This window comes from Falco biarmicus, chromosome 8 (assembly GCF_023638135.1).
Source record: "Falco biarmicus isolate bFalBia1 chromosome 8, bFalBia1.pri, whole genome shotgun sequence".
NCBI classification, from domain to species: domain Eukaryota; kingdom Metazoa; phylum Chordata; class Aves; order Falconiformes; family Falconidae; genus Falco; species Falco biarmicus.
Genome location: NC_079295.1, coordinates 42370285 through 42390440, shown reverse-complemented (window position 1 = coordinate 42390440; position 20156 = coordinate 42370285). Strand labels below are relative to the sequence as shown.

The 20156-nt window shown below is 38.8% G+C and overlaps 1 protein-coding gene across 1 annotated transcript in view; it reads left to right on the top strand.

Annotated features, from left to right (window-relative positions):
* Positions 1-20156, top strand: part of NEB (nebulin) — a 131201-nt gene that overhangs the window by 51925 nt on the left and 59120 nt on the right. The window contains exons 52-71 of the mRNA XM_056349161.1: positions 473-676; positions 1046-1150; positions 1245-1352; positions 2324-2635; positions 3331-3534; positions 4304-4408; positions 5115-5222; positions 5784-6095; positions 6537-6740; positions 7191-7295; positions 7799-7906; positions 8871-9182; positions 9596-9799; positions 10878-10982; positions 11161-11268; positions 17131-17442; positions 18424-18627; positions 18860-18964; positions 19492-19596; positions 19689-20000. Of these exons, the coding sequence (XP_056205136.1) occupies positions 473-676; positions 1046-1150; positions 1245-1352; positions 2324-2635; positions 3331-3534; positions 4304-4408; positions 5115-5222; positions 5784-6095; positions 6537-6740; positions 7191-7295; positions 7799-7906; positions 8871-9182; positions 9596-9799; positions 10878-10982; positions 11161-11268; positions 17131-17442; positions 18424-18627; positions 18860-18964; positions 19492-19596; positions 19689-20000 (3642 nt within the window). The remainder of the gene's footprint in view (positions 1-472; positions 677-1045; positions 1151-1244; positions 1353-2323; positions 2636-3330; positions 3535-4303; positions 4409-5114; positions 5223-5783; positions 6096-6536; positions 6741-7190; positions 7296-7798; positions 7907-8870; positions 9183-9595; positions 9800-10877; positions 10983-11160; positions 11269-17130; positions 17443-18423; positions 18628-18859; positions 18965-19491; positions 19597-19688; positions 20001-20156) is intronic.

The window sequence follows — 20156 nt, the reverse complement described above, 5'->3', positions numbered from 1 at the left end:
GTCTCAGAAGAGTCCTGTCTTGCCTTGAGCATTCTTGGGGGAGAGCTGCGGGAGGTGGCTAGAGTTATGTGTGGCGGGGGAGGGGGAAGGCAGCCAAGTATTCCCTTTTGGAGGACCAGCAATGGGCAAAGGCAGGCCATGTGAGAAAACGGAGTCAAGAGAGTTGGGTGATGAGGTATAAGGCTCCTCCCATGCCTCTGCCAGCTGGGGATTTCCAAATGGGGCAGGTCTTTCCTGGGCAGACAAAGAAGATGGAGGTGGAGGGTTTGTGGGTGATTTTGTGGCTGCTTGTGGTGCTGTAGTCATGAGGAGCCAGGCTGTGGGGAGCTGAGCTTAGTGGGAGCCCCTTTTGTGGTGGCTGGTGGGTTGATGCAGGGGAATGTGTTTAGGTAGGCTGAGGTTGCCTTGGTAGGAGGAGTGGCTGCATGGAGCAAGGAGGCTGCTGAGCTGCTTTGTGTCTCTGTCCTTTCAGAACGTGTACAAGTCTGACCTTCTGTGGCTGAGGGGCATTGGCTGGTCCCCAAGTGGTTCGCTGGACGATGAGAAGAATAAGAGGGCGAGCCTCATCCTGAGTGACAAGAAATATCGGCAGCACCCGGACACCATCAAGTTCACCAGCATCCCTGACTCGATGCCTATGGTTCTGGCAAAGCACAACTCTGAGATTATGAACCAAGTGAGATATCCTTGTGTTTGCAGCCTGAAGGGAACGCGTGCATTTCCCAGGACGCTGGGTTCTCTCTTTCCAGGGCCTGGGTTTTGCAAGGGGGATGTTGCATCCTCTTGCGTCAGGGATATGTATTTCTCGGTTTAGATCAATTTCAGTTTTGTGCGGTTGGGGCAGTAGCTGGATGCATTGGAGTTGGGGGGGGGTTGCGGGGAAAGGTGAATCATTAGAAAGTTTTGTGTGAAGAAAAGGTGTTTCTGAGTCGGTGCAAAGTAGAGGCCCCTTGCTTCAGTGCCCTGAGGCGGTTAGCTCCTTGAGGTTGTGTTGCCCGGTGCTTGTGTGATCATATTTGCTCATGTATGTGCTCCGTTTTTTCAGCGCTTGTACACATCAGCCTGGGAGAAAGATAAAACCAGCATTCACATTATGCCGGATACACCTGGTATTTTGCTAGCCCAGCAGAACAAAGTGAACTTCAGTGAGGTAGGTGGTTGAGTTTGGCTTCAGTGTCCGTGCCTGGACACGGCTGTGCCCGGGAAGAAGTGTTGTTTGAGGGGAGTGCTTGTTTTTCTTTCAGAAACTGTACAAGCTTGCGATGGAGGAGGAGAAGAAAAAGGGCTATGACATGCGGGCAGATGCCATTCCTATCAAGTCTGCTAAAGCTTCCAGAGACATTGCAAGTGATGTGAGTACAGGGGACCCTCGGCGGCACACCCTCTGAGAGAGTTTCCTCGCGCTTGCAGTTGAAGCCCAGGGTTTGCATCCTCAGCCAAATGGAGGCAACACAGCCCTTACCTGTCATTGCCATTCAGCTGGCCTGTAGTTGGTTCTGGAGGGTCTTCCCGCAGCTGCCCCTGCATGTTATGGGTGTGCAGTGGTGTGGAGGGAATGTGTAGGTGGTGTGGAGGGAGTAGCTGTTGGAGCTGGGTGCTGGACACAATCGAAAGCGGCATTGTCCTGGGGTTGTGGCAGCACCCCCTCGTGCTGGACACTACTTTGGACGTGGTGTGGTGGCCTCAGGACTGCCAGTCTGCACTCCCCTGCCATTGCAGCTACACAGCTGAGCTGGACATTACAAGAGAAAACCCAAACTTAGTTTTTGTGTAAAAATAAATGCAATTTAAAAGTACATTTTTTTTATTGGTATTAGATATCAATATAAAAATGTTTTCCATATATGTGTGTTTCGTTTCTTTGTTTAAACTTCCAGGTCTGTCTCAGTGTTCTTCCAGGTTTTTTTCCTGAATAGACTGAATAGAAGTTTATATGCTATTTTATGCTTGAATCACTAACTGTGATTCAAGAGTGAGAAGAATCAGTCACTAACTGGTTCTTTTTATAGGCGATATTTATTGAACTTTGGGCTTTTAATATCACTGCCATAATTTGGAGACTATTTTACTCTCATTTACTGAGTAGGATCTTTTAATATGTAGGACAGGTAGTGTCTTTGTAAATGTGAAAGCCATATCAGTCAGATAAGGCTGTATGAATTCTTTTTTTAACAGTAAACTGCATTTCATCAGGTGAATACTTTCTCACACTAAAATCTCTGTGGTTTCAGATGCTAAGTTGTCTGGAGGTTTTACCACAGGTCCTGCTAGGATCAAAAAGAAAACTTGACTAAAGCTTACTGAACATTTTTTCTGCCTATAGTACAAGTACAAAGAAGGCTATCGCAAGCAGCTGGGCCACCATATCGGAGCCCGTAACATAGAGGATGATCCGAAGATGATGTGGTCAATGCACGTAGCCAAGATCCAGAGTGACAGGGAGTACAAGAAAGCTTTTGAGAAGACCAAGACACACTTTAGTAGCCCAGTGGACATGCTGGGAATTGTGTTGGCCAAGAAATGTCAGGAGCTGGTCAGTGACATTGATTACCGCCACTATCTGCATCAGTGGACCTGTCTGCCGGACCAGAATGATGTTATCCATGCTAAGAAGGCCTATGATCTCCAGAGTGATGTGAGTACTCACTGATAGATGTTGGAGTTCTAAAGTGTTTGTAATTTCCTTGGAATATAAACTATAGAAGCTGCTTGAGCTGTCTCTTTCATTTAGTGTTTTTCACATTGTGGGTTTTTTTACCTATTCTAAGCAAGGGCATAATATTTTTAGAAGTTAATGGATCTGTTTGTAAGGACATTTGCATATAATGAACGTTTATATAAGTCTAATCACTTAGCCAAACATTGAATTAGCTGCGTATAATCCTTCATAACAGACAATCTTAATACCTTTTTATACAGATCAGGTGAACATAAAGAGGAAATTGCCTAGTATGACCTTTTTTTAGTTGCGTGACTTTAGTGGAGAGAATTTCTTTTTCTTGGAGAAAATGGTTTAAATTCAGACCTGCTGTTCTTAGTGGGTGACCATTTTTTTGCTGTGAACAAATGTTAGAGGAAAAGCTTATACTGACCTTCAGGGTTTTGTTTTAATCCTATTACTCTTTGCCCATTCCCCAACATGTTCTTGGGGGAGTGATATCTCTTGAAGACAGATATAGGGTTCTGAATCTTGGTTGCTAACAGAGAGTGTTTTGCAGATTGAACTAGGAGGAAGGCACCTTCCAGAAAGCAAGCATTAAAGTGCATGGTATATATGAAATGTTTAACTGGCAATATTAATGAGACAGCTGTCTTTGTATTTTGTAATAGAACTGCTACAAGTCTGACCTTGAATGGTTAAAGGGCATTGGTTGGGTCCCAATTGGTTCCTTGGAAGTTGAAAAAGCCAAGAAGGCGGGAGAGATCTTGAGTGACAAAATATACCGTCAGCCTCCAGACACAATCAAGTTCACTAGCGTCACTGATTCTCTAGGGATGGTCTTAGCCAAGCAGAATGCAGAGACGATGAATAAGGTGAGTCTTGATTTGTTTAGGTAACATGTCAGCAGTCTCTGCCTAAGCCTTGGAAACAGGACTAGAAATACAGATGTGTGGTTGAGATTTCAGCACGGCAAGGCTTTAAAAGTATAAGTTACATTCTTAGTATATCAACAGGTAACTTATTTTTCAGCAAGTGAGAATTTAATATGTTCTTCTAAATTACCAAGTTAAATTGGAATTATCAGTTGTGAAGCTTTCCACATGCTCTACTGTGCATCTAGTAATGTATTACTTAACTTTTATTTAATTTTTAATATAGCTATTTTCCTTATAAATCTAATAATTATCAAGTTTATCTACTAATCTAGTAATTAATAAAGTACTTGTTTTAGGGCAGTCTTTGACATAACAGTATTTCAAATAATTCCCTGTAGTACTTAAAATGTAAGAGTTTTTCTGAATCTGTGGCCCTGGTCTCAATCCTATTTATGTCAATACAAACATTTCCTTTTTTGAACAGGCCTTGTTCCTAGAGTTTAGATCTCTGTGTGTCTGATTCTCTGCCTTTTTTTTTTAACTGTTTTTTTTTTTTAACAGAATTTTATAGCATTCCTTCTAGGTTACTAATTCTTAACCTGAATATTAAGCACCTAGAGAAGTGAATATAAAATCTCATTGCTATATAAGGAATAAGGATTTTTTAGACTTGGAGTACAGATCTGTAATTCTTCTTATGTTGTAGGAGAACTCCAAGTAGTTACTGTTTTTTTCCCCCCTTTAACATATGTTATTTCTCCTGCAGCGTTTATATACTGAGGCCTGGGATAAAGACAAGACACAAATCCACATAATGCCTGACACACCTGAAATTACACTGGCAAAACAGAACATGCAAAACTACAGTGTGGTGAGTGCGTTAGCTCTACAAACATAGCTGATCTGTTTCGTGTCTGGATCAGCAGTATTCTGATAAAACTTATATAGATGATACCCTGGGTTTCTTTAAGTAACCCCCAATATTTATCCTCAAAATTGTGACTTTAAAAACATTGTTTACATATTTGTACAGTAGTGCATACATACAACAGTGAGCACTGTTGAGAATAAATTTTATGAGAAGTTGTGTGTCTCCAGTGAATTTCTGGGACTCATTTCACCAGTGTGTATACTCTTGGGAAGGCACAAAAATAATTCCAACTTTGGAAATACCAAAAAGGTAATTTAGAGCACAATTCTGAAGAGCAGTGATTCCACTGTTCAGTGTTAGTTTAGGCAAATAAATTGACATCACCAGGAGGTGGCTTTAAAAAGTAGATTTTACTCCACTTGTTTAAAAGAATAGTTTATCTCTAAAATTGTAACCAATGTTATGTTATTTAAAGTATTGAAAGAAAGAGATCGTTTGCTAAATACATTCACTATGATTTTCCTTTTATATGAATTTGTATCAGCTGCTGATAACTACTTGAGTTAAGAAAGTTAGATAAAGCTGTGTTAGAACAAATCTTACAACAGTTTTTAAAATATACTGTACTTACTAGCAGTGTGTTTTGCATAGAATGCAATATATGGAACTTACTTACATGAATCCCATTGTTTAATTCTTCACTTAGAAACTCTACAAACAGGCCATGGAAGAAGAAAAAAAGAAAGGCTATGATTTGAGAAGCGATGCTATCCCCATTCAAGCTGCCAAAGCATCCAGGCAAATTGCCAGTGATGTAAGAAACTGCTTTTTTTTCTTTGTGTGCTGATGTCTGATCTCTGCAACCTGAAAGTTATCAGCTGGATTCTGTAAAAGGCATATCAATTAAAATGTGATCGCAAATAATAGATTTTTGGAAGCAAATTATTATGTATGTTTGAAGGCTTAATAGTAATAATTAAATGTTGAGAAGTTATAAGGAGAGTATAACGCTGCTGTCATGTTAGTTTTATAGCAACTCAGAAACCTGTATCTTTAATTAAATCTTAACAGTAAGTGTATTATTATAGTTTATTAAATATATTTGATCCTTATTAAGAGAGGGTTATTTCTCGTTAATATTAGTGAAGAGTGTTTTTTTTAAAAAAAAACTTACCTAACCTTTATTTATGGTTCTAACACAATTCTCTATAAAGTTTAATGTAAGAATCCATGGTATTAGCCCCAGAATTGCTTTGACAGTGAGGTTTTTTTGACTGTAAATTATAGAGAAATTTAGAGGGTTTATTATTAGAAATACTTAATATGAGTAACTGGTATTTAGAGGTGTTATATAGTATCTTAACTTCTATTTCAGTACAAGTACAAAGAAGGCTATCGCAAGCAGCTGGGCCATCATATTGGAGCCCGTAACATAGAGGATGATCCGAAGATGATGTGGTCAATGCACGTAGCCAAGATCCAGAGTGACAGGGAGTACAAGAAAGCCTTTGAGAAGACCAAGACACACTTCAGTAGCCCAGTGGACATGCTGGGAATTGTGTTGGCCAAGAAATGTCAGGAGCTGGTCAGTGACATTGATTACCGCCACTATCTGCATCAGTGGACCTGTCTGCCGGACCAGAATGATGTTATCCATGCTAAGAAGGCCTATGATCTCCAGAGTGATGTAAGCTCTTTGCAATTTAATTTTTGGTGAGAAATGTATTAGATATTTTACATAGGTGAATGAGGCCATAACATACCAATGTACTAGAGCCAAATTTTCAATACTTATTTCTAAGTTTCATGGCTAACTGAAACTCCGATCTCCAACTGTATATGCTAACTAATTGACATAAATTAAATAAATTAAATAACTAACTAACAGAAATTAAATTCTGTAATTCCAGAATTTGGGCTATTTATCAATTATCATTCTGTGAAAATTCAATAATGATTTCACCCTTAATGTAGATGAAATGCAGTTATTTTTTCTTAGATTTTATTCAGGATTTTGAACTTATTTTAATTAAAATTTGATAGTGAGTTCACTTAACTTTGAAAAGATGTACTCTGTAAATTGTATTATTATTTTTAGAATTACCTCTGGGGTTTTTTTTTGTGATAGAACTGCTACAAGTCTGACCTTGAATGGTTAAAGGGCATTGGTTGGGTCCCAATTGGTTCCTTGGAAGTTGAAAAAGCCAAGAAGGCGGGAGAGATCTTGAGTGACAAAATATACCGTCAGCCTCCAGACACAATCAAGTTCACTAGCGTCACTGATTCTCTAGGGATGGTCTTAGCCAAGCAGAATGCAGAGACGATGAATAAGGTGAGTCTTGATTTGTTTAGGTAACATGTCAGCAGTCTCTGCCTAAGCTCTGGTAACAGGTCTAGAAATATAACGATCACAAGTAATGCTAAATTTCAGAGAAGATGCATTTTCAAATGGTGTGCTCTGCTTATTTCAGTCAAAACTATTAGGCCATGTAATGGAAGGCTCAACTTCATCATGATATTCTGCATACGTTTTAATCTGTTCTTTCACATGTCTGTGCATTGAGCATTAATAATCCTTAAGTAATGTGGCAATTTTCTAAGTATTGTTAAATTTCCTCAGATAATTATCTTTTTAGTAATGGTATCTCTACCTGATTAAATATGTAACCATTTATTCATGCTGTATTTTTTACAATTTACATAGTATGCTCTATGTTGTACTTGTTTAATGAGATATTAATTTGTTCTGGATTGTAATACTAATCTCTTCCTGTATTCTTAGCGTTTATACACTGAAGCATGGAATAAAGATAAGACCATGGTTCATGTCATGCCTGACACACCAGAAATCCTGCTAGCTAAACAAAACCAAGTAAACTACAGTCAGGTGAGTAAAACTGAAGAAATGAGAGAATTAAACAATTTCTTACAAGTACAATTTTGTCATCTCTGACTTTTAGTTAAATATTATAATATTGTTGTGTTGTTTATTTTCACAAATTGACAGCTCCATTGCTAAAATCAGAGTTGTTCTTTCACTAGAATTTACCTCCTGGGTATATAATTGGGCTTTAGAATATGTTATCTGCCATAAATAAGAAATCATTTCTATAGCAAGGTATGGAAATAAATAATTTATCTTTCAGAATATTTCTTTCTTTGCCTTCCCTAAATGATTTCCAGTTTCCAAACATCAACAATACAATTATAAGTTCTTTGAAATCTGCATTTTTTAATTTTATTTTCTAGAGAAGATAGAGCTATGTTCAGACATTTAAGTTGCCTAAACATTAACAATATTCTTTAGGGACTTAATTTGTTTTATTGCACACACGTGCTTAACTGAATGGTAATTTTTTTTTAAACAAACGTGAATATTTTTTCTCACAGAAAATGTACAAACTAGCTTTGGAGGAATCGAAGAAGAAGGGTCATGATTTGCGTTTTGATGCCATTCCTATTCAAGCTGCCAGAGCATCCAGAGAGATTGCCAGTGATGTAAGCATTTTATTTTTTTTTTATCCTGTCTGTATGGATTTGATAATGGAAAAGAATCAGAATGTATATTCATTTGTTTGTTAATGTAATATCTTAAGTTTATAGAATAGGTAATACTGGAATCCAGTGATTCTACAGCATGCGTTTACTACATGAAAGGAGTTAAGTAGACAGTATTTTATGCCTGAGGTATATATCACACTAATAAATACAGAAAATGAGGATTATTTCTATGCCCCCTGTAACAGTTCCATTAATGTCCATGGATGTTCCAGCAGGGTACTCAGTAAGGCCTATGAGTCTATGCTAGCGTTAGTCAAATTAATTTCTGATTCAAAATAGGAAATACTTTAAAATCTTTCCCCAAAATAGATATATTAGTAAATCAGTTCTAAAAGTTCTGAATTGTTGTCTTTTCCTGAAGAAAAAATAGTTTTGTTTAAGTGTCATACTGAAATTCATGATGTGTGAATATAAAAAACAGGAGAAAACCCCCATAATGACTGACAAGTTTTGCTTCTGGGATGAGGAAATATCACTAACAGACAGAGTAAAACAGCTTTTTATGCTCCTTGTTTTTCTATGATGATTAATATTTAACTGTTAGTATTAAGACCAACTCAGACTGTCTTCATCAAGGTGTTTTGTAATAAATTTCTAAAATAAGTGAATCTTTACAATTAATCTTAATAGTAAAAGAATGTGGAATATCAAACTTTTTAGTAAGGATGTGACATTAAGTGTTTAGTTAATTAAGTGTGATATAGTTACATAAAAAAATCAGAGATAATGATTTCTGTAATAAAAATCCTTTTTATGTGAAAACTACTAAAAGAGTAGAAAGACCTAAACCATATTTTTCTCTAAACAAAATACTAATGATTATGTTAAACTGTGTGAATTATTTATAATTATTTATAAATTTATAAATATACCATGTGAATATGAATGTGCATTATTTCAGTACAAGTACAAAGAAGGCTATCGCAAGCAGCTGGGCCATCATATTGGAGCCCGTAACATAGAGGATGATCCGAAGATGATGTGGTCAATGCACGTAGCCAAGATCCAGAGTGACAGGGAGTACAAGAAAGCCTTTGAGAAGACCAAGACACACTTTAGTAGCCCAGTGGACATGCTGGGAATTGTGTTGGCCAAGAAATGTCAGGAGCTGGTCAGTGACATTGATTACCGCCACTATCTGCATCAGTGGATCTGTCTGCCGGACCAGAACGATGTTATCCATGCCAAGAAGGCCTATGATCTACAGAGTGATGTGAGTAAATAATTGAATTTGTAATACATAATTAAATATATTTGGTCTTGTGCATTATAATTTTTTAAAGATATATAATATGCCTTAATCACCTCAGACATGTTGATAAAGGTGAAATGTTTAATATTCTAACATCAAGTTTATGTTTAATCCTATTTTCTCAGTCCTTAGCCTGAGGTGTAATACGTGTGTAACTCTGGTATTTGTGGAATTCTTCAATAACTTCATTCTTTTTTTTTTATTATTATTATTTTACTGTATCTTCTAAAATAACAATTGTTCACAAACCCATATCCTACTGCTATGCAGAAATATATACAATTTTTCATATAGATTAGGATGTGCTTATTTATAATTATTTTAATATTTGATCACACTTACACATACATAATGAACTTTCAATTTTTTTTCAGGCTGTTTACAAATCAGACCTGGAATGGCTAAGGGGTATCGGATGGGTTCCTATTGGTTCCATGGAAGTTGAGAAAGCCAAGAAAGCTGGAGAAATCCTGAGTGAAAGGAAATATCGTCAACCAGCAGACCAAATTAAATTTACCAGTGTGACAGATTCTTTGGCCATGGTCTTAGCCAAACAAAATGCTGAGATAATGAACAAGGTGAGGGTGGTGGGTTTTTTTTCAAAATCACTAGCATTACTAGCTAGTAGAACTTGTTTGTGAGGTGAAAAATACAATAAAAAGTAAGGCTAAACACTTTCATTGTGGACTTAAACAAAATGAATGTCCAAATTCAGCTTTTGCATAGGAAAGCACTTATCTGAGGGCTCTGTCCAACATGAACACTGATTAAAAATGTCTGAAAAAAAATCACCTAAATCACATCTTTTTCAAGAGTAATATTAAAAATTCTGGTGAATTTCCCTCTTCCTCCCATCTAAACTGAAATCCTATTTTTACATGTCTGTTTGGAATGGTTTTCCTATTTTGTTAATGCTCCTTTACTATACAAAGTTATTCTCTGATAAAGCAGGCTTAATTTTTTGTGGTTTTTAAGCAATACTGTGAAATCTGCAGAAACTACATTCCAGCAAGGTGTTATGGTATGTCCAGAGGTGGTGGTGCCATGACCATGCTATAAGATAGGATGTAGCAGAATATTGAGGCTTTTACTGCAGCTGCTATAATGATGTATTGTTAACTGAATGTCATACTGCATGATGAACAACCTATGAGGAAATAGCAGATGTTATCTGGAAGCGCAGCTTCTGCAATTTATCTCAGACCTGCAGGACGCAAGACACAAAGTATCTACTCCTTCTCTTTAATAAGAAACATCAATCAAAAAACTTGTACATTTACGGCAGAATAATGACTATAGTTTTCCTCCTACAGCAGTTTTCCAGCAATCCTAAATCAATCAATTGCTGTGCCAACTATAGCCTGAGAAATAATGAGGAAGGACAAAGTTTCCTCCTTGATCTTTGCTATGTCTGGTTATTTAAAGCTTGCTTGAGCTAGCCTTCACATTTTGTAAAGTACTTTCTTTGGATAAATGTGTTAGTTTTGCTATATATATATAGAGAGAGATATAGATATATCTTGTTCTGCTTCAAGATTAGTTTTCTTTTATATCACAGATATATTTTTGATAAATATTACTTTCAAATTTGCAGTCTTTCCATCATGACACATATAAAGAAATTTTTTTAAAGGGATGTGTTTTCCTGTCTCCTAGCGTTTATACACAGAAGCCTGGGATGCAGACAAAACGTCTATTCATGTCATGCCTGACACACCGTCAATTTTGCTAGCGAAGGCCAATGCAGCTAATGTCAGCCATGTAAGAACTTTTAAACATATACTAAAGTAATGGAAATTCAGAAATGAAGTAAGCATTTCTTTAACTGTAAAGATCGTCTAAAACATGCATTCATTACAATTTTAAGAAAAAACAATGAAAAGTAGAAATTCTATTTCTCAGAATATTAAGAAGCCATTTTCTGTTATCTTTTGTATAGAAACTTTATGTAGAAGCCTGGGAAGAGGCAAAAAAGAAGGGTTATGACATGAGAGCTGATGCAATTCCAATCCGAAGTGCAAAGGCATCAAGAGATATTGCGAGTGAAGTATGTTCTTCCTTTACATTTATTTTCAGTCAGCTTGAGAAACAAGAGTGAAGTAATAATGTATGTACAATGTTGAAAAAACATGATACATCAGACCCATCTTGAAAGCCTACTAACAAAGAATTCACTGCTGAAAGAAAATGGGCAACAGTTTCCAAAAGGAGCATTAAATTATAAATCCTGACATTAAGCATATATTAGAAAATAATTAACTATAATGAAAATAAACAGAAGATGTGGAACAAGAATGTGTTAGGCATTTCTGAAGTCTAAATGAGTATATTTCATAACACTACAAATACTATTTGTAATCTATACCAATATGAAATAATGAGAAATTCATCTTAGATTCACTATTTCTTTTAATACTACTTTTTTGCATTTCTAGTACAAGTACAAAGAAGCACATGAGAAGCAGAAAGGCCACTACATCGGGTGCCGAACTGCCCAGGAGGACCCCAAGCTGTCGTGGGCTGCGCGTGCCATGTTGCTGCAGAACGACCGAATTTACAGGAAGGCGTACCATGACTCCAAGTCCCAGGTCCACATACCAGTCGATGCGATGTCAGTGCGGGCAGCCAAGGAGTGCCAGACACTAGTCAGTGATGTTGACTACCGCCAGTACTTCCACCAGTGGACCTGCCTGCCTGACCAGAATGACGTGATCCATGCAAGGAAGGCCTATGACCTACAGAGTGATGTGAGTGAGAGTAACTGTAGAAAAGCCTTATGAGAGATGTGTGAGGCTGTTTCTTAGTGACAATCCTAAGATTATCAATAATCTTAGGATTGCAAATATCCTTTCAAATGCACGTTCATGAGCCTGCAGTCAGTCCTGATATGTTTCTTTTAATTCATCTGGATGACCCTTTCCAAATCAGTAGTATTTTTGTCCCAGGGGCCAGAAACATTCCAGGCTGTTCATAAAGAAGCCATTTTTTTTTTGGTCTGCTGTAGAATGTAGCTTGCAGACTGCTTGCAGATCACACCACTGGTCTGCATGTAACAAGTGTCTTTAAAAGACCGGTAATTTCGTTGCTGTGCGAAAAAGGGATTCAGCTGTGTGTGGGAAGGACCTGGTACACCACAGTCTCCTTGACTGCTTGCGTGTAACTGTACGAGGAGGAGCCTGGGGAAAGGCTTGTACAAAACCTCTCTGCACATAATGTTGTTGCAGCAACATGAGTAACCCTTGGTTTATTCACAGAACGTGTACAAGTCAGACCTGGAATGGTTGCGAGGCATTGGGTGGTTGACAGAAGGTTCTGTGGATGTGGTCAAAGCAAAGAAAGCCCAGGAACTCCTGAATGAAAGGCTGTACCGCACACGGCCAGACGAGCTGAAATTCACCAGCATTACTGACACGCCAGATGTTGTCCAGGCTAAGATCAATGCTTTGCAGATCAGTGACGTAAGCTTACCTTTCGTTTACCTTTGATTTATGTGATGACATTTCTTTTCTTTGTGGTGGAGAGTAGAATTTCTACCCTGGGAATGACTAATTGGAAAGTATTGCAAATCAGAATTACCAAAGAATTCCTGTTGGTTGCATTTTTCCGGTGTTCAAACCATAGTGAAATGTGATGATGCGTTCTTTCTCCGCAGCATCTGTATCGTGAAGCCTGGGATAAAGATAAGACGCAGATTACCATGCCTTCTGATACTCCCATAATGCTGCAGTCCAAAGTCAACGCTCTCAACATCAGCAATGTAAGAGAATAGAATCATTATGCATATGTAGTGTTATAAAATTGAGAGTGACAATTGTTCTTCCAGGTTTTGGCCTGTGTCTTCTAGATTTTGCTGTTAATGGTTGTGTACTGATGCCATCCTCTAATGTGCTTTTAAAAGTAGATTACATCTAGGGACAGTTTAGGCCGAGAGAGTTTTTGATGAACCAGTGAGCACTGTTTATCAATCAGACAATCATTAAGCAAGTAGGCCCGAGGCGTTGAGCTGAAATATATGCCATTGTATTCCCTCATCCATGTGAATGTGAAATTGATGAAACTGCTTTCATGGAACATGCCAGCACTGATAACTTTTGTCCTAAACTGCAGAGATTCCTGAGGGAATGACTCACAGAGTTGCCTGCCTTGCAGGACAGGTTGTGTGTTTGTGAGCAAGCTCCAAAATTCAGTGTGCGATTCCATGCAGTTCCTTCTCTGTTTGACAAAACTGGCAAATACTTTCGTGGAGTTGTTTTTTGAGTCTGTAGGCTCATCAGCCCTGACCTGTTTTGCAGATCTGTGTTGTTTCGCTCACTGGTTCAATGGCACTAACACACTGGAGATGCTGCAAAGCTAGAAACATTTCCCATTTTGCATTTTCAGCAGAACTTGACTGGGGCTTTGCCTGGAAACTCTATTTACTCCCAATCTTTCTTGATGTTGATAGTATGTTAAATATTTTTCCAAAGTACCTGATGTGATTGAATTAGACGTGAAATATTTCAAGTGCAATTACAACAGACATTTCACTTCCCCTGTTTTTGTCTTGCTTGTGCTTTGATTAATGTGTTTTTTCTGAGTTCCTTATAGTCTGACCTGCAATGGCATTCAGTTTCTGAATTTTCAGAGTCATGAAAAATAAACTAAAAAGTGCATCATTTACCCACTTGTACTAATGAATAACTAACTAATAAAAATTGCCAGCTGAGCTGACCAAGCTTCTGTGGACTGAGATGCCACCAAAGAAGGAGCCCTCATGTTCTTAGGCTTGATGACCTGCACAGGTTGGGTGCCTCTAGATACAGGAAGGCACTTTGGTTTCTGTTCAGTCTTGTAAATGGACTGAGGCTCTCTGCCTACACTCACTGTCTTGGTAGGACTAAAAATGGCTGGTAAATAAAGAAGCCTCTAGTGGCAGTCAGGAAGCTTCATAACTTAAGTAGGGTCTGGGTATGTTTTTTAAGTAGAACAGATGCTTTGTCCCCAGTAGCTCTGACCCTGCAATCAGGTGTGTGTGAGCAGAATCTCTGTTGAACAGTCACACAAAATTCAGTGTTAGCTGTGGAGGTGTACACTCCTGTCAGCTGGATGCCTACTTGAGGCCTATGTGGTGAGCTCATACATGCGGTCAGCAGTAGTCTGTTAGAGGGGATGTAGTGATGTGTTTTCAGGAATATTTCAACTGCCTCTTTGTGGGTTTGATCTTGTACCTACTTTGAGTAATGAGTTTTCTCTTAAGACACTTGCCAGGATCATTATTGTAACCCTGCTAGTTACAGGGGGCAAAGAGAGCACCCAAGCTGTTAGTTCCAAGAGAGTAGGTTTTAAGAAAAGGCATTGGTATCAGAGAGTCTTGATGGCGCATAACAAGGGTGATCAATTTTCTTTGCAGAAACACTATCAGAAGGATTGGGATGAGGCCAAGGCGAAAAGCTATGACATGAGAGCTGATGCCATTCCCATCAAACATGCCAAGGCTTCCAGAGACATTGCTAGTGAGGTACAGTCTTCTCTTAGTCTGATTGCTGTGTTTGCCTCTTCGTGTGTCCAGCTCAGCAGAACTAAGTGAAGTTTGGTTCACCTAGAAGTCCTGTATGGTTTTGTGCCCCTGTGTTACTTTAAAGCCTGTTGTGAACAATTCTTTCTTTCTGCAGCTTGAAGCTGCCTATTGTAAGTGCTCTGTGAATAAGAGGATGTGATATACTTAAGAGACTGCTCTTTGCACTGGGTAACAAAGTGAGTTTTCAGACACCAAACAACAATTTAAAGCTGATCAGGGCGGGGCTGCAATTGTGCTTGCTGCTGAGTTCTTGCAATTCCTGTAATCACCACTATCAAATATTTTTTCTAAAGATGTGAAATGCAGCTGGTGCTCAGAGTGGTCTTACAGAGCACAAGGGTGTCTGCTTCAGTACTATTTTTCATTGTTTACGTGTGTTAAGAAAAACCAGAGAGATTTTTAAAAAATCATGGGTGACTTCTGGAATATCTTTTTTGGGAGCTTGAGGACCTGACTTTTGAGTGGACCAGAGCTTTATCTGTGCTAAGGCAGAACCTCTGGGAAACGTGTAAAAGGGGGGACAACGTAGGAAGCTGAAAAGCTGTTTGTTTGTCATGTTCATGTGAGCTATACGTGACTGTTAGTGTCGTTTCTGCATTTCTAGTACAAGTACAAAGAAACGCATGAGAAGCAGAAAGGCCACTACATCGGGTGCCGAACTGCCCAGGAGGACCCCAAGCTGTCGTGGGCTGCGCGTGCCATGTTGCTGCAGAACGACCGAATTTACAGGAAGGCGTACCATGACTCCAAGTCCCAGGTCCACATACCAGTCGATGCGATGTCAGTGCGGGCAGCCAAGGAGTGCCAGACACTAGTCAGTGATGTTGACTACCGCCAGTACTTCCACCAGTGGACCTGCCTGCCTGACCAGAATGACGTGATCCATGCAAGGAAGGCCTATGACCTACAGAGTGATGTGAGTGAGAGTAACTGTAGAAAAGCCTTATGAGAGATGTGTGAGGCTGTTTCTTAGTGACAATCCTAAGATTATCAATAATCTTAGGATTGCAAATATCCTTTCAAATGCACGTTCATGAGCCTGCAGTCAGTCCTGATATGTTTCTTTTAATTCATCTGGATGACCCTTTCCAAATCAGTAGTATTTTTGTCCCAGGGGCCAGAAACATTCCAGGCTGTTCATAAAGAAGCCATTTTTTTTTGGTCTGCTGTAGAATGTAGCTTGCAGACTGCTTGCAGATCACACCACTGGTCTGCATGTAACAAGTGTCTTTAAAAGACCGGTAATTTCGTTGCTGTGCGAAAAAGGGATTCAGCTGTGTGTGGGAAGGACCTGGTACACCACAGTCTCCTTGACTGCTTGCGTGTAACTGTACGAGGAGGAGCCTGGGGAAAGGCTTGTACAAAACCTCTCTGCACATAATGTTGTTGCAGCAACATGAGTAACCCTTGGTTTATTCACAGAACGTGTACAAGTCAGACCTGGAATGGTTGCGAGGCATTGGGTGGTTGACAGAAGGTTCTGTGGATGTGGTCAAAGCAAAGAAAGCCCAGGAACTCCTGAATGAAAGGCTGTACCGCACACGGCCAGACGAGCTGAAATTCACCAGCATTACTGACACGCCAGATGTTGTCCAGGCTAAGATCAATGCTTTGCAGATCAGTGACGTAAGCTTACTTTTCGTTTACCTTTGATTTATGTGATGACATTTCTTTTCTTTGTGGTGGAGAGTAGAATTTCTACCCTGGGAATGACTAATTGGAAAGTATTGCAAATCAGAATTACCAAAGAATTCCTGTTGGTTGCATTTTTCCAGTGTTCAAACCATAGTGAAATGTGATGATGCGTTCTTTCTCCGCAGCATCTGTATCGTGAAGCCTGGGATAAAGATAAGACGCAGATTACCATGCCTTCTGATACTCCCATAATGCTGCAGTCCAAAGTCAACGCTCTCAACATCAGCAATGTAAGAGAATAGAATCATTATGCATGTGAATCATTATTAAAATAAAAACGTGACAATTGTTTGTTCCATAGTACGTTTTAAGAAAAGGCATTGGTATCAGAGAGTCTTGATGGCGCATAACAAGGGTGATCAATTTTCTTTGCAGAAACACTATCAGAAGGATTGGGATGAGGCCAAGGCGAAAAGCTATGACATGAGAGCTGACGCCATTCCCATCAAACATGCCAAGGCTTCCAGAGACATTGCTAGTGAGGTACAGTCTTCTCTTAGTCTGATTGCTGTGTTTGCCTCTTCGTGTGTCCAGCTCAGCAGCAAGAAGTTAAGTTCAGGTCAAAGGGTTGAAGCTGAGGCCACGGAAAGGCTTTTGTTTGTTTGTCATGTTCATGTGAGCTATACGTGACTGTTAGTGTCGTTTCTGCATTTCTAGTACAAGTACAAAGAAACGCATGAGAAGCAGAAAGGCCACTACATCGGGTGCCGAACTGCCCAGGAGGACCCCAAGCTGTCGTGCGCTGCGCGTGCCATGTTGCTGCAGAACGACCGAATTTACAGGAAGGCGTACCATGACTCCAAGTCCCAGGTCCACATACCAGTCGATGCGATGTCAGTGCGGGCAGCCAAGGAGTGCCAGACACTAGTCAGTGATGTTGACTACCGCCAGTACTTCCACCAGTGGACCTGCCTGCCTGACCAGAATGACGTGATCCATGCAAGGAAGGCCTATGACCTACAGAGTGATGTGCGTATGCATAGACATATAGTTGTTACTACTGTTGCTGTTTAATACAGCCTTATTTTGATGGTTTGATATTATACAGTCAAAAAGGATTCTTCAGTTTTCATGTTACTGCTTTTATCTGCTCTTTTTTATTCTTCAAAAAGTTTTGGTAATATCTCTGAATTTTATAAAAGCTTTACTTACTATCTGCTGTGGTACATATGCTTTTGTAGTATTGTGATTTGAAGAGTATGGAGGATTTGTCTATCTAATGGGTCTTATGAAATAGCATTGTTTCCTGCTTTGGAATCAGGTGGCTTTTAATATTCCTGTCAATTTGGAAATTTATTTAATTGCAAGAAAACTGTTTGATAGCAGGTAAGATATTTTAGTGGCTGATTTCAAAGTGGGAGGAGTCCATGCAGCTGATTTCCTTCCTTGGTTTTGCTGCTTATTAGACAACATCAGTCACTCTTCCTTTGTTTCAATGAACTTCAGAGGTGAGATTCATGTTCCTTGCAGAAGGATTTGCTTTTTTAAAACTTAAATAATGTTGCCTGATACCACTTCAGGAATTACGCCAGTTAGCTCTAGTCCCCATTGCCTCTATAAACGTTTTTTCCTCTCCTTTTTGTCAGATATCCTGGTGGGTGGCCTGTTTTTTTGTTTAGACTTGTAAATTGTTGAAGTGACTAGAGGAATAAGTATTTTGGAGGGGATGGGAACATTCTTTAAAGATCTTAATACTTTACTTTCATTAATAGCAATTCTTTTGTTTCCCCTATATTTAACTTCACAAGTTTCGGAATGTGTTGTTTAAGAAATGAACTATTTAAATCTGGGTTGCCAGATTGTATTCTACTTATGGCACTGAACACTTCTTGTATATGAAAAGGATTAATCTAGCTCTAGCTGATTTGACATTTTCTAAAACATGTACTGCTTCGTATAGTTTGAAGTGATTAACACAATGTTTTCCTTTTCTGACCATTTCTGATACAGGTTGTCTATAAATCAGACCTAGAGTGGCTCCGTGGAATTGGCTGGTTGCCTAATGACTCTCCAGATGTTAAGAGAGTGAAGCATGCCCAAGATCTCCTGAGTGATAATGTGTATCGTACACCTATTGAAAGCCTGAAATATACCAGTATTGTTGATACTCCAGATGTTCTTCTAGCTAAAGCAAATGCCGAACAAATCAGCATTGTACGTTACAATGTTCCTAAAATTGTTTTGAGGCTATAAACAGTAAAAGAGAAATCTCACTGCTAAAATATAAAATTGATATAAAATAGCACTGTATTTTAAGTCAAATTTAATGCTTTTCCAGACATTTTATTTTTAAAAGATGACAATTCAGGCAAGATTTATGGGATCTTATGTTATTGACAAGTGACATTCCATAATTACAATATGATAAAATGAACTATTTCAACAGCCAAAATACAAAGAAGCCTGGGAGAATGACAAGACTATGATCCATATGACATCAGACACACCTGAAATCAACCTAGCCAAGACTAATGCTGCTAATTATAGCCAGGTAGGCTTATCATTCTATTTTCTACATTTCTATAAAATAGTATGAGTATCCTGTGATTTTTAACATTCTAAGATGTTACTTACAAAGTTGACGATCAAGACACATAGACCTCATGGAAGTCTGTCCTCATACAGGGCTCACAACAGTCCCTTCCCTCTAATGAGTATTCTTAAAGTATTTAGACATTTTAAAACAAATGCTTGCATACAGCTGTTAAAAATTTATTAATTTCATGCACCATGGAGATACTGTTTTGTTGAAATGGATGGAAGCCCAAGGCATATAAATATTTTCTAAACCTTTACAAACACCCTTCTATGCAGTATAGGTTGCAAAACTGGTGTTACAGATAATGCACATGTTTGAAAGGCAGTAAGATTTGCAGCAGTATTTATGGCTAGGAGCAGGAGTAATGCACAAAAAATTGTCACACTATTTCAGCAAACAAATGACAGTAAACTGTGCATTTCTTTAATGGCAAATGCCAGAGTATTTAGCATATGCGTGACATCTTGCTGTCTTTTCAGAAACTGTATAAAGAAGCTTGGGATGAGTTGAAGATGAGTTACGATTTGAGAGCGGATGCAATCCCAATCAAGGCAGCCAAAGCTTCTAGAGAAATTGCTAGTGATGTAAGTTCCAAAAGAGGCATCTACCTCTTCACATGCTTTAAGAGCTATTTCATGATAACTGTTAGTAATGGTGATCTTTGCTCTTTACCCAGTATAAATACAAACTGGATCATGAGAAGCAGAAGGGGCATTATGTTGGAGTTCCAAATGCAAAAGCAGATACAAAAATGCAGTTTGCCCTCAGCGTAGGCAAAGTTCAGAGTGAACTGGAATACAAGAAACACTTCGCCAAATGGAAGACACAGTGCCACCTACCAGTAGACATGCTATCTATCCTAGCAGCTAAACATGGTCAGTCTTTGGTCAGTGATGTTGATTACCGTCATTACTTGCATCAGTGGATCTGTCTTCCAGATCAGAATGATGTCATACAGGCTCGGAAAGCCTATGATCTTCAGAGTGATGTAAGTTAACATGAACACTTAGCTTAACTTATTACTGTATTTGTCTTCTTAGTCTGCTTCAGCTCAGAGTAGTGGGAATCTGCTGAATTCAGTGAATGAGCTTTGCTGTTTATTAGGAACGCAAAGTATACGCCACTGTTATATTTTGCCATTTGA